The 13,838-nt window shown below is 44.8% G+C and overlaps 1 protein-coding gene across 10 annotated transcripts in view; it reads right to left on the bottom strand.

The window, feature by feature from the left end:
* phf21ab (PHD finger protein 21Ab) overlaps window positions 1–13,763 on the bottom strand; it is an 18,947-nt gene extending 5,184 nt beyond the window's left edge. The window contains exons 1-17 of one of the 10 annotated variants that reach the window (XM_028957435.1): window positions 13,487–13,763; window positions 11,192–11,228; window positions 10,482–10,580; window positions 9,676–9,708; window positions 9,367–9,432; window positions 5,909–6,064; window positions 5,530–5,778; window positions 5,073–5,165; window positions 3,825–4,106; window positions 3,622–3,729; window positions 3,009–3,060; window positions 2,839–2,918; window positions 2,693–2,750; window positions 1,640–1,920; window positions 889–1,044; window positions 450–522; window positions 36–139 (exon numbers count right to left, since the gene is read on the bottom strand). In XM_028957435.1, coding sequence (XP_028813268.1) covers window positions 36–139; window positions 450–522; window positions 889–1,044; window positions 1,640–1,920; window positions 2,693–2,750; window positions 2,839–2,918; window positions 3,009–3,060; window positions 3,622–3,729; window positions 3,825–4,106; window positions 5,073–5,165; window positions 5,530–5,778; window positions 5,909–6,064; window positions 9,367–9,432; window positions 9,676–9,708; window positions 10,482–10,538 — 1,848 coding nt within the window. In that variant the 5' untranslated portion in view covers window positions 10,539–10,580; window positions 11,192–11,228; window positions 13,487–13,763. Of the gene's footprint in view, window positions 1–35; window positions 140–449; window positions 523–888; window positions 1,045–1,639; window positions 1,921–2,692; window positions 2,751–2,838; window positions 2,919–3,008; window positions 3,061–3,621; window positions 3,730–3,824; window positions 4,107–5,072; window positions 5,166–5,529; window positions 5,779–5,908; window positions 6,065–9,366; window positions 9,433–9,675; window positions 9,709–10,481; window positions 10,581–11,191; window positions 11,229–11,618; window positions 11,660–12,661; window positions 12,679–13,225; window positions 13,363–13,486 lie in introns of those variants that run through there. The other 9 variants (XM_028957434.1, XM_028957443.1, XM_028957440.1 and 6 more) reach the window with 9 other exon arrangements.
* Between the last annotated feature and the right edge of the window lie 75 nt (window positions 13,764–13,838).

The following is a 13,838-nucleotide window of genomic DNA, read 5'->3' as shown; positions in this document are numbered from 1 at the left end:
CAGTGAGAGTTTTGGCCCTGTTGCCATGGAGATACCGTGATAGAGTTGCTGAGTTGTTTGACTCTCTGCTCCAGCTGCTCTCTTTCAAGTTTGAGTTCAGTGCTCCACTTCATCAGCTTCTGTTTCTCCTCTTCTTTAGCTGTTGAGAGGGAGGTAGCAACTGTAAATAAGCTGTTCTTTCATCAGCAGATAGAAAGAGATTTAGATCCCTAGACAGCAGTGATGCATGTGATTATTCAAAACACGCCTTTGAAATTCCTCCCCAAAACATTCTGACAATTCAATATGTTTAGTTAAACACAGATTATTGTTTTTTGTATCATATTTAATTGAATCATATTTTGATATAGAATATAGTCCAGAAAAGTTCTGAGAAGAATCAGTAAGCAATGTCATAATTATGCTTAACAAAATGTGTTAACATGTAAAAGGTCTCAATTATTGCTTACCTTCTTTGTACGCAATGTAGGAATGAACAATAGCCAATGTTCCTGGCCATGGAATAGCCTCTTTTCTCAGGATCTGAAAACCAGAAGTTGCATTTACATTGCCACTGAGAAATCTAATTAATTCCATTAAAGCAGCAGAACAGTACTAACAACAATGATGAAAAAAAGTAAAGAATAAATAATGTATTGAAAAATGGGTGGAAAAAATATGACTCAATGCTGAAATCACACTGAAGCTTACAAAGAACAGTCATATTTCAGGCGTTACCCACAGGAATTGACATAGGAAACAAGAGAGGACCGTCATAACTCCAGAGGTACACTCTGGACCACAGGGGTGTCAGCAGGGCTCATTTGAAGGAAGCAGCTAAAATCCAAGCCCGGTACAACACACTCTACCAGCCTGGTGGGCTATCTCCGGTGCAGACTCTGCAATTACCTGATCTTGGCATTTGGGACAGATCCACATGCCCTTAGGAATGTTTTTGAGAGGTGGATCAAGGCAGTCCAGGTGGTAGACACGGGAGCATGTGTCACACATGAGCAACTGGCCACTGCGTCTGCACACAGTGCAGAAATCCTCATGGATGTCTCCCTGTCAGGAAGAACGGCACTTATCAGTTTGAAAGCCCTCTACACCAGACCACTGATATGTAGTCAGGCAGGCAGTCATCTGGGGGGAAATTATCATCTAAATTCGTGTTGTTAAGCCCACCTTTTGAAGGTGGGGCTCACTGTGCCAAAGGTTAATTAGTTGAAATAAATAGACCATTAGAGACTCAGACACGTCTGGAAAGAAGATAATGCTCTGACTGCAGTTACACAAGGAGCATTTTATGACAGCATACTGCGCTCATGGTTTCACTCTTAATGTGTCAGCATTACACTACCACAATGTAGGAAGGGGCTGGGTAAACATCTTGACTGTTCGCTTTGTAAGGGTAAAAGGCATCATCAAAGAACACAAAACAAATATAACAATGGACAATGTCACAGCGTGCAAATCTACTGGATTTGGGATGGGAAAAGGGCGGGGTAGTCTATGTGAGTTCTGCGTCACTCCAGCCGATAGGGAGAAGAGTGGACTGGCCAGGAAAGGGGCCGGGTGCAGCCCGAACAGGAAACCACTGTAGTAGCAGGGAAGGGGAGGCGGCAGGCTGGGGGCTCTTCTCCCTCCAACTGCTACTTACATCCCCAGAGCTGGGGCTGGGAAGAGGGATAGTGTGGGGGTGGACAGGGAAGGGGAAGTTCCCCGTGTCGAGCCGCTCTGGGGCTGGGGAGACAGGGTGACAGCTGGAGGGGGAGGTCGGGGTGTGGCAGCCCAGCTCCGGAACGTTGCTGTATTTGGGAGGGCGACCTGAGTGAAATGAGACAGACGAGAAACGAAAAGGGGGGAGGGGAGAAACAAAATAAAAACACGCACAAACAAAAACATTCATCCAACATACCTTTGAGAGAGGGTCCTCATTGGCTAGCATGAAGTAGAGGGGGAAATGCAGAGCGAAAGAGGAGGAGCACAGATGGCAGTTAGTCAACGCAGAGCGTAGTGCAGCAGACCGAGGGTTAAAAGGCAAGAGAAAGGAAAAGGCAGAGAAAAGCTGAGGCTCAGAGGGCAGAAACACTTCCTCACTTTCATTAAATTAATTTCAAATGCTGAATGTGTATCTCTTCACAATGGCAGCCATAAAATATTGATTATTTTCATGTAATAATTTGCTTAAAATTTTCTACACTTAAATGAAATGAAAGTTTCCAGATTCAATGTGGCCTATCGATTATCAGAGTCTGAAAGTAGCTTTTGGAGACCACAAGGCGGCAATATAAAACCTTAAAATTCCATACCTAACATATTAAAAGCCACCTTACTTACCTAACATAGCATTGCCCCTTGCTATATGTTCTTGTCCAATTTCATGTGCGGGATACCCCGTTATGGTTTGTTGACCCCTTAGCTCCTCCCACTTAATTTAATTACTGTGTAATACTTGATGTACACATTCAAAAAAGTAACAAATCTCTTCTTTAAGTACAGGAAGTGTTCCCAGATGTTTATGGAGTGAAGAAATATATTAGCTTTGCATTCAAATGATTTCTGATTAGGTTGACATACAGGTCGACAAAATATGCAAAAAACTAAAATACAAAATTTTGTATGAATCCAACAACAAAGGCATCAAAGCAACCTAGGTACTATTAGGTAAGGTCATATTTTAGGTGCTGTAAGTGAGATTATAAACACTAACCTCTCTTTCTAGTTCCCTGGAGTGGAGTATTTAGGTAGGTCACTGCACTCTTTTTCCGCTGTAAATGGCAAAAAATATTAATTCTATATTATACACCAAAAATATGTTGGCAAAATAGTATTTAGGACCAAATGTCACCAGTTTACCTCTGGCTCAAACACTGCTCCACTGTACACAGGATTGGCTGTTGTCCTCCTCTTGCGTTCTTGCCTCCTGCTCTGAATCTCTGTTACAAATTTATATAAATAAATAGATAGATAAATAGATAAATGGGGGAATATACTGAAGAACTATTTTAAGATAATAAATAACAAACCTTCTAAGTGGTCATGGGTTACGAGGCCAAGTGACACCATGAAGGCAAGTTTCTGGGGAAAAAAAAAAAAAAAAAAAGAGAGACAACAGCACGACAGTCAACATACAAGTAAACTGAGCAGGAGCAGCTTCATGCCAATTACAAGGTTGTCTCATTACAGTAAATCTGGGCCACACACCACCCAGGGACATTTACAGCATGTGAACAAAGAAACACAGCACAGGATATATATTTTTTATTTCACAAATAATAGGCTTTTGTGAGTATAAAAATAAATAACTTTCTATTCTTCAATAAACTACAAATCATAATTGAATATTCAAAATGCAATCCGAAACCTTTATTAGCTGAAATTGGTCAACTAAATAAACATATTTATACACATACTTCTTGTAGCAGTTTGTCATGTTGAAGGAGCAGTTGTGTTGAAATTCAACTTTTCCCCTCGGATATAGTTGTGTTTTTAATCAGCACAACACAGATCCTTTATTCAATAACCACACAGAATAAAGATAAAAGTATGGAAGTATGAAAATACGCCCCGATCAGCCCGCTGTGACGGCATTCGGCTCATGCATGATCTCAATGCCAAAGAACGTTGGTTCTACTGTACCTGTGGGTTCTCCTCACGTCTGGGCTTGGGTGGAGGTGGAGGCGGCGGGGTGGAGGGGGAAGGAGTGCTTGACTGCACCTGCTCAGTTCCCCCCTGAGATTTAACAGTCTGGAGAAGAGGACCAGAGACACTGAAGCTCAACACACATAAGTGTATTTAAAAAAATCTGATCCTGGAAACCGAGGTGACCCACAAAACTTTACCTTTGTGTCTGTGGGTAGGCTACTGATCTGAAGCGTCTGTGTGGGGGCGCTGATGACTATACCAGTCACCTGGCCCATGGACTGGGTTTTGCCTATGGGGGTGCTGGGCTGGCCGTTGACGATGCGGACCTGATGGATGGGACCCGTTGCAGAGGAGAGAGGGCAGGGGGTCAGCTTCGTGCTCAGCAACACCGGCCTCTGCAGCAGCTGTGGCGCAGCCATCATGGGAGGTGGGGCAGGGGCTATTGGAACGTTACTGGCCGTTGGGGGTTTCGGCCTCACCTGGGACAGAAAATTACATTTTGAACTATGATAAACCTAAAACTCTTTTGCAGACAAACGACCAATCCTTTAAAGCAGTCATGCTGATGCATAAAGGACCTGCCGCATGGTCACAGGTAATGCCAGTGTAGTGCTCTTTTGCTCGTGACCAGTCACCAGCATGTGGTATGGTGCACAGGTTTCCCTCTCCAGGACAGCCAGATATTGGGAAAAAAATATCAGAATCTAAAAAGACAAAATGTCCTATTTTGTTAAACAGAACTAAGACACGTTTCGCTGCTTGGTCATTATCTGTGCGTTTTGAAACCAAGTCAGTGAGGTCCTACCGCATGCCTGGATCAGACATTATCCCCTCTGCACACTTTCTAAGCCCATCCGGTTCTCCCTGTGCAAAACCAACACAATTCAGAGGGTGGATTCTGGCAGAGCAGAGCTCCCAGTGGCATTACAGAGTCACAGAGAAAGATCGCTCTTCCGTTTCACACAGCAGGGTTAACAGTAGGGTCACAGTTCTGGCAGCCAAAGCACAAAAAAACAGCTGCTGGAAAGAATTAAAAAGAACAGAGGTGTCAAGGATAGGTTGCAGAGAGGCACAGCAAAGGGCGGGATGTACACAGGCTGTTGGTAAAACAACGGCAGAAAAACAAAATGCACACACTTCACATACAGAAAGCAACTCAAAGCACAGGGTAAAAAAAAAAAGTTCCATCAATAAAGAACCACTGTCTGTCATGCCCTAACAATATTTTTTCACAATCCCTTGTCTTAAGGACAAAGTTTTGAAATGACCACTAGAAGTATATTTGCTGCTAAAACACAACACACTCATTCAAAGGCTGTTCGCTCTAACGGAAAAGTGGAGCAGCATGAAGAGTGTGTGTATAATGTTCAGTGCGCCCTCTAGTGACCACTGGCTTCAACTACATAACATCAAGGGGGTGGGGGAGGGTGCTTACAGGGACGCACCTGTGGTAGAAAGGTGGGTCGAGGAGTCAGCCTAGGAGGAGGGACAAACTGAGGAACTTTGATAGGCTGTGTGGAGGTGGTGGTGGCCTGCACCTGTGACAGAACCATCTGTTTATTCTCAGTAGGAACGGGAGAATTTACTTTTAGCGCCATTTTTTTTAAGACAGGGGAAGCGGATATTTCATTTAAGTGTTATTCCGTGTGTGAGTTTCCAACAAGCTTGAGCTGTTGCTGTGAAATGAGAAGGGCATGTTCCACCACACACACACACACATAACACAGAGGTCAAAAACCTCATCACGGTGACGTCAACTTGTTCTGCTTTAGCTGCAAACAAAAGTATTAAGACCTATGACCACACAGAGGTTCATAAAGGCCTTCAAGTTATGTGTCAGAAGCACTGTGGGGGGGGAAAATTATGAGAAAAACAGGAAAAGTAAGAAAGTAATTCACTCACTACAATGGCATTCTTGGAAACAATGCGCACAGGCTCTGACCCCTGACTGGTAACTTTGCTGGCCACCTGAAGGTTGATTGGTGCGTTCTGCATTTCAGAATTGACACTGGGCTTCGATGCGTTGCTGATGGCAGTGACCATGGCGACAGCGGGGCGCTGCGTGACGACAGTAGCAGGTATCGTTGAAGTGGCAGCTTTCAGCACAAGAGGTAGAGTCTTAGTAGTGATGACTGGTGTGACCGTCAACGTCTTCCATTACGAGGAGGAGAAGGGGGGGGGGGGGGGGGGGGGGGGCAGAAGACAAAAGAATAAACGATGATTGAGTGTAGACACGCCGCCCATTGGCTGCATTTACTGTTACGGCAGGTCCGCCCGGTACCTGCTGGGCCGTGTAGCTCTGAGGAGGCAGGTGCTGCTGGGCCGGGGCTGTGGGCAGCTGGACAACGTGCTTCACCTCTGTGACCTGCGGCTGGAGCTTAATCTCTGGCTCCTGCTTTACCAACAGATCCTTCCGCAACTGCTCTACCACCTTTTTCTGCAAAGGACAGATGAAAATGCATTGAAGGGCTGATGCAGACCGGAAAATTTGGGTAAAAAAAAGTAACAATCTGAGAAAATATCATCCCTTAGTATGGTAACATGAATATTGTGCCAGTTAGATTACCAATTATCTTTATTAGGAAACAATTTACACAAAATGTGTTGTTATTATTTTTTTTGCCAGCAACAATACAGATCTTAAACGAACAATATTGTAACCAATTCGATCACTCAATACAGTGACTAAAAAATGAATGGTGTGTGAAGGAACTCTTCTGTACTAGAAGTAAAACAAAAATGTATGAAGTCAGTCAGCAATTTATTGCACGCGGGAATATATGGTCAATAAACGAGTGGAATTTGACAAACTGGAAATCTCTAGGTCTCAGCCCAGTGCCTCTCTTCCTCTCTTTCCATGTGACTGCGTTTGTGTGTATAGGAGCCTGCGACCAGTTATTGTACTGCCTGAAAGGGTGACGGGAGGGGGGCTGAAGCTCAGCAGTTAGTGAAAGGTCTGCTTGCCAATTGTGATGTTCAAATAATGAAAACGCTGGAAGAAATAGGATGAAAATATCCAACAGTTTGGATTTGCTTCAGCTTAGACAGAGCCCATCCTTCAGATCTCTCAGGTGTGAAACACATCCCCCATAGAAATCCCTCCCTGTAGGCCAGAAGTGTGGAATCTGAACACACAGGGCCCTTGATTGAAATTCATCTCACACAGTGTGCAGCCTCAGAGCCGGCAGGAACAACCACACACCTCGCACAGAATATATGCACATCATAAACCTCCCTCTCCATTCAGCCGCTCGGTGCCACTGCCCGTCAGGTCACTCTTCTGCTCAGCGCTTGATGGACTCCCTTTGTTTGGATGTAACCCCAGCATCCAGTGCCTTTCACACACTCCCAACAGGCATGCATCACCAGCACTGGGCTGACAGACGGCTGTACGAGAATTTTCACAAGCAATCTTCAAAGTCAAATAAAATAAATCAGGCTTAATTGGTGGTGAAGCACTGAAACATAAAAACACCACAAATCCAGTCCTGCATTCCAATAATTCCAATCTACATTACTCCACTTGCATGACTGAATGTCATAATAATTAAGAGTATCAAACAACAACAACGGTACTTATTTCAACTCATTCAGATAACATACATCATTAAGTACCTCTCAGTTTTCTTAATTGTATGTGTATTTATGGCTTGTCATTGTGTGTACAGACGTCCTCATCAGGGGCAGTGGCACAGTAGACTCAATCACATTTATTTGTTTTAAAACGAAAGTAAATTCTTACTAGTAGAAGTATTAGGACTATGGCGTACAACCAAAAATGAAACCAAAAAAAAAAAATGACTTAATAAGAGAAGATATTAGCTCTAGCTCTACCTCATGTACATACACGCTTCATGTTCAATCGAAACACACACTTAAACAAATAAGGTAAAAGGAGGAAGAGTCTTGAAATGTTTTTTCGTCTCGCGTACAGTCTGCATAATGCTCACACTGAAAAGACCCCAGTTTGCGGGGAGAAGTTCTCTTCCCACACACTCACACTGCTGCATTTGAAAAGCTCAACACAGGGTCCCGGGATGGGACGCAGCCAACAGAAGCTGCATAAGTCCGACTAGCGTCAGCGTAACTCGGCAACACTCAAACTGCGACAGGCCCATTTCATCTGGTCAGGGGGAAGACTGCGGCATGTTTGAGTAATGATCCGTTCCTGGGACGTACAGATCTGGCGCCCCCCCGAAGCCCTCCTCCAGCATGGCTGGAGTTAAAGACCAGCTCATCTCATCTCAGTGGGCTTATCAGCAGGATAAGCCCACAACAGGATGCTCAATTTATACACGATCCATCTCCAAAGCTACAGAAGGCTGTGGACATTTGAGACACTGTAGAGGTGCATTATCGTATTAAACTACACACATACACTTAATACACAAGCATCTGTCTAGGAATCAAATTTCTGATTACTGATAAATGTCAATATTCAAACTGCCTAAATCAGGAGAAAAAAAAAAAAAAGGCAAACGATATTGGGACAACAGCTCTGACGAGTTGACTTTGCTCCAGAAGAGGACATATGTTGTTATAGTTGCTAGGAAACAGCATATTCCAGGACAGCACAGTCTGCCCCGGCTGCATCGTGTCATCCTGCCTGCTGCAATTCGGAGGGAAAGAAATTATGAGGAAATAAAAAATACAAAAACACAAACAAAAAGAGGAAGACTGAAGGCAAATGATGAGATGTGCACCTCAAAGTCAGAGTTAATTGCCTGTACACACCCACTCTGTACATTCAAATCAAGTGCCTGTAAATAGCTCCCTCTTCTAAAATAAGGATCATTACAAAAAAATCCACACCTTAGTGACCCTAGTGCATGTCATGTTCACGAATACCAAAAAGCACAAAAAGTCCATCAACCGGGCCGAAGCATTTAAAATGATGTTGCGACTAAACACAGTCCAAATCGCCTGGGTTCCAACATTCCACACATGGACAGAAGTCCAAGGATGCGTTCCTCAGCTAAGAAACGGATGGGCGCGGGTAGCCAAACAGTCAATGAAATTGATTACAAGCCAGCTGGTAGGGTGGTAGTAGCCTAGTGGGTAACACACTCGCCTATGAACCAGAATACCCAGGTTCAAACCCCACTTACTACCATTGTGTCCCTGAGCAAGACACTTAACCCTACGTTGCTCCAGGGGGACTGTCCCTGTAACTGCTGATTGTAAGTCGCTCTGGATAAGGGCGTCTGATAAATGCTGTAAATGTAAATGTAGCTGAACCCACAGGGTTCAAACGCCTCTCTTATAAAGCCTGCGACAAGTGCTGCTGACACTACCAGAAAATGTCTTATTCCTGTAACGTTCGTGTTCACTGCAAGGTAAGCAGTAATTTGCGTAAATAAGTTACTACCAGTTGTTAGAGGACATTAATGCAGTGTAACATATTAGATCACAAAGTAGGCAAGTGAATGAATGCACTGAATAAATACAGGCATATTTCAGATATGCTAAACAATATTAAAACGAACATGACGTCATGTAAACCAACCATTTGTAAGCTTTTTGCATTCCAGAAAAGTCTACAAGGAAACATTACAACAAATAATGTGGATATTGCTGAACATATCAAGGTAACGTGATCAAGTGTTTCTCCAAGCAAGACTTAAATATTGCCTTTAAGGAGCAAAAATATTGTCCAGCAGTTCGTAACACAGACAGAGAAACCGTGATAAAGTGAGGAGGCGTTTCAGGGACAGCGTGCGCCGTGCAAGAACCTCGTACCTGTTTCTCACTCAGTGCTGTGATCTTGGCCTGCAGTTCATGGAGCTGTTTCTTCAAATCAGCATTCTGCAGAGCAAATGCCACACACACACATTAAAGCTCGCGAGTCGCACTTATTTGAAAGTCATTTGTCTTAATAAACAGCCCGGGCCAGCGGTGCGATGAATATGCATGACGCTACACCAGGCAACTGCAATGTCTGCACGACTCTGTGCTCGCAATTTCTCGCAGCCTGCATTAAACAATGAGAGTAGTGGACGTGGTGAAGAGTCCAGCAGTCCTATTCTGGCTGGACACTGCTGTCCTTACCTGAGGGTCTTGTTTCATTTGAGCAACCAGTTTCTGTGAAGATATGAAAAATGAACAAGCTGGTTAGGCGAATGGCACCTGAAGGCTGAATGACCGGTCATTTATTTGAAATGTATAACTCTTAACAATACAGCGATTCCTGCTGTTCTTCCTGGAAAGACTATTTTTAAGAAGCCATTGCAAGAGATACAGTGACACTAGCAGGCTCAGTTCTGAACTGCAGCCTGACACGCCTGTCCCGAACAGGAAAGAGCTGTGGCTCAGCGCATCGCACCAAAACAGAGACGCTGTTCACAACGCCACAAGAATCCGTATTTTCAGCATTTATACCCATTTATACTGCGTGGCACACAGGACATTACAATAGTTGCTACATATGGGAAGCGGAAACTGCTTTAAGGCAACTAGAAATAAAAGAGTGCCAAAACCAGTTCAGCAACCTGTTAGTCAATAAAGAGTTGGCACCTCCCGCCTGGAGAATTCCTTTAATATTACCGTAGTAATAATAATGACTGCCAGCGCTGCCAGGGCCCGATAACTGCACAGGCAAACGCCTGTGAGATCTGCTGAGTCCGGTGTTGGGACGTTAGGTTAGGACTGCCTCTATCTCGCCAACTTCGACCCCTGCGGCCTGGGGAATAAGCATGAGGGACGACCAGAGAGCTGGACACTTTCCGTCTGCTTTAGCAAGCAATTGACAAAGGCCTAAAGCGCAAATTCTGACTTTCCTTTCAGGAAGGCTGGTCTCCTTTTCACACAGCTCTCAGATGAGTAAAATAAAATGGGTAAATATGAAGAAATTTCACCTGATGAACTTGTATTTCCACTTTCAAAGCCTCCTGTAACGTTTGTAATTCCATCATTGATCCAGTCAAATGCCAAGTGAGTCCACAAATATTTTCAGCCTGTCCAGGGGAGAGAATAAGATTCAGGAGGAGCAGCGTGAAAGTCTTGAGCAATTACAAGCATCACTTATTACATGATCTCATTGCCGGTCCTAAAGACACTTTCTAGAATTATTCTCTAAATGTTTTGTAATGTAACCTGTCAGTAACACGCTGGATTGACATTACCGAATGAGCAGCAAACCTACATCAGAAATGTTGCAGGTGCTTTTTTTGGACGTCAGAGAACTTATTTATGTCATTCATGAATAAATAAGTTCAATGTCTTTTGTCAATGGCCTGATCCCCACAGAACGATGATGTCCACAAAATGCAGCATTGTGATTGGTGTATAGGGTACAATATACGAATATTAACCTTGGTTCTGAGTTAATGAATCTAAACAGTTCAGCACAAGCACCGCACAAAACTACAGACCAAAAACTGCCAAGATCCCCAAAATATCCATTTGGCTCTAAACAGAAGCACGACAATTACAACAAAGAGAGAACTGGAAAGCACGTCGAGTCGAACCAAGGCAGTGTTACAGTCGTCCATTCTGATTGATTTTTGTCCAAGGCTGTCGGCCAAGAGAACAATTATTAAAAAAAAGAGGCTATTACAGGACTCACCACCTGGCAGTGTAACTGGCCTCCTCTCTCCAACTCCCTGCAAAAAGAGGAAACACACTGGCCATTAGACAGGACGGGTCACTACTGGGAGCTTTCAGGGCCATGCTGGAAAAACTCCAGAGCCGGCACCACAAGTAAACTGGCAAGTACGGCATGCTCGTTCTGAAAAACATCACAGACTAATCCGTTATTAAGCTTTTTTTTTTTTTTCTTTTAAAAAGATAAGAATTTAGTTTTGTACAAATCTAAGCATTGTTCATACTAAGTAGCAATCCAACAATTACACATACACGACGCCTTTATACTGTAGAACAGTATTCCACATTCAAGCTCCCCGAAAAGTTGTAACGGTCATCCGTACAGACCACTAATTAACCGGCCGCGGTGACACACATGGAGCCCATGATGGTCAGGTCATGTGAGTCACCTCCGATTCCACTCCGATGTAGCATCATGCCAGATAAAAACAGAACTCGATCCATCTCGGCCGGCACAGCGGTCTATAAAAGGATTGAATTGTCTGTAGAACGCCAAAAACCAAACTACTGCTAGCAGCTCTGTGGCAGGAACCGACGTTCATATCCGTTCGCCAACCAGGCACTGGCCCCGGTCCGGGGCTCAAACAGAAACACGACTCCTACCGACCGGACATGGTCAAGAACCACACAACATAAACTCCATCATAAACAGAATGTGTAAATCCACTGGATACAGTCTACAAAAATATTCTTACGGATCCATTAAGAAGGAAAGCAAACCCAACTTTAACCTTCATCTAGGCTCAAATTATTACAAATACAAAAACTGTATTAGAAACAGAAATGGGTGAAAAATATGAGATATGACCGCTACTTTCAAGGTAAGAAAGTGTGTAGAGCAGCTCACATAAAGGTCATTCTGACACCAATCCAAGTGTATTGCATGCACGCAAGATATTCGAAATGTATATCACGAAATGTCCCAAAAATGGACACGACTAGTTCCATTAATTCGCCGGCCCGGCTGCAGCCGCTATTAGTGGTGATTAATAGTCAAGTTTGTAATCACGTAACAGGTAGGCTGCGGTCCAAACGAGCCCAAAAGTGCCGCGCAGCCCCCGCATCCCGGGCGCGACGGAACAGACGAAGGCACGGCGCTGCTCCGGAGTCGCCGGCTGTAAATAAAGGCCATTACGCCGCTATAATAAACCATCCCGTCCGAGTACAGCCGAGCCGAGGTGCACAGATCGGAAAAGTTGTGTCGGCTCGGCAAGGCCCGTCCGCTACACGGAACATCCGCGGGAATAAAGGAAAGCATCCGTCGTGTTAAAAAAAAAAAAAAAAAAAAAAAGAGAGAGCGAGAAAAGGATAAAGAAAGAAAAAAAAAAAAAAAAACCCAGTGACACGTCGATCTCGTTATTTGAATAAGACGACGACGAACGGGAGATAAAAACGCCTGCGAGTGAAATGCGAGGTTGAAATGCAGAAACACCTTCACACACGTTCTGCTCGCACTGACGTACAGGAACCTGCAGGCTCCGTAGCTACTCTCTCGCTAGTAGTTGGTGCAGCCTAGCAAGGGGGAAAAAAGGGACCGAAGCTGGTAGCACCAAAAAAAAAAATAATAATAAGTGGATGAACAATTGAGGAACGTCCACAACACGCGAAGAAAATACACATAGAAAGGCTACTAAAGCGGGGTTTTTTTTTTTTAGCAAAAGAGCAGCGCGCTAACGCGGCGCGCCTAAGTTCATTAATGGCATTCGCGAAACTGTATAAAAAAGGTGCCGGACGCGCACCGCTAGCCTCGGTGGAACCGGGGAGCTAGCGTTCGCCTCGCCACATCCGAGCATAGCCGCGGCTAGCCAGCCAGCCAGCTAGCCTACCCCGCTAGCGCCGCCAGTTAGCCGAGCCGTAGCCTATTGACGGCGCGGAGGAAACTGTTACTGGTAACTGTTCCCGGCCGCCGAGCCGCGGAGGCGACAGGCGGCGGCCGCGGGGCTGCGAGCACCGACGCGGCGGGTTGAAGACGCTTGCGCGCGTTCGCTTGTCGTACATGGAGCGGGTCGGGCAAGTTGGTCGCTCGGCGCTCGTTGCCCTCCAAGCAGTGCACTTAGAAATAGCGCCCAACTCCTAGAATAAGGAGAAATGGACCAAAAACCGGCCCGACCGTCCCCTTTCCGCGCACGCCGGACTGTGATTTCTCCCATCTGTCGACGGCGAAAGTGCGCAAAGTTTAAAAAAATAGCAAGCCAAAACAACAAGGCATATAAAAGTTTTTCATCATAATAAAAAAAAGATCCCGGGGTGCACTTACCCTCCTCTCTACTCACTTGAGCAGTAGTCCTCCTCTCCTCACAAATTATTTAAATAAATATTTCCAAAACACCCCGCTTCGGCGCGGAATCGCCGGTGCAATTTCTGACCAAACTACTTCGCGAGCCTACACTGGGCCTCGCCCTGCTTGTTTCCTTTATTTTGGACGCTGGAATTTAATTTGTGTAAAAAAAGAGAGAAACTGAGATAGAAAACAAGAACTCTTCTTCAATCTCATTCACCACAGCCTCAGCGCAACTGCTATCAATACGCGCAGGAAGAGGGAGAAGAAGGGGCCGCGAAAACTAGAGAGTAAAACCCGCAATGTTTCCCCCCCGCGCATCCAGTCCCCT

This window comes from Denticeps clupeoides, chromosome 17 (genome assembly GCF_900700375.1).
Source record: "Denticeps clupeoides chromosome 17, fDenClu1.1, whole genome shotgun sequence".
NCBI lineage: Eukaryota > Metazoa > Chordata > Actinopteri > Clupeiformes > Denticipitidae > Denticeps > Denticeps clupeoides.
Note: the sequence above shows the minus strand (reverse complement) of the source record. Positions and strands in the feature narration are given on the sequence as shown.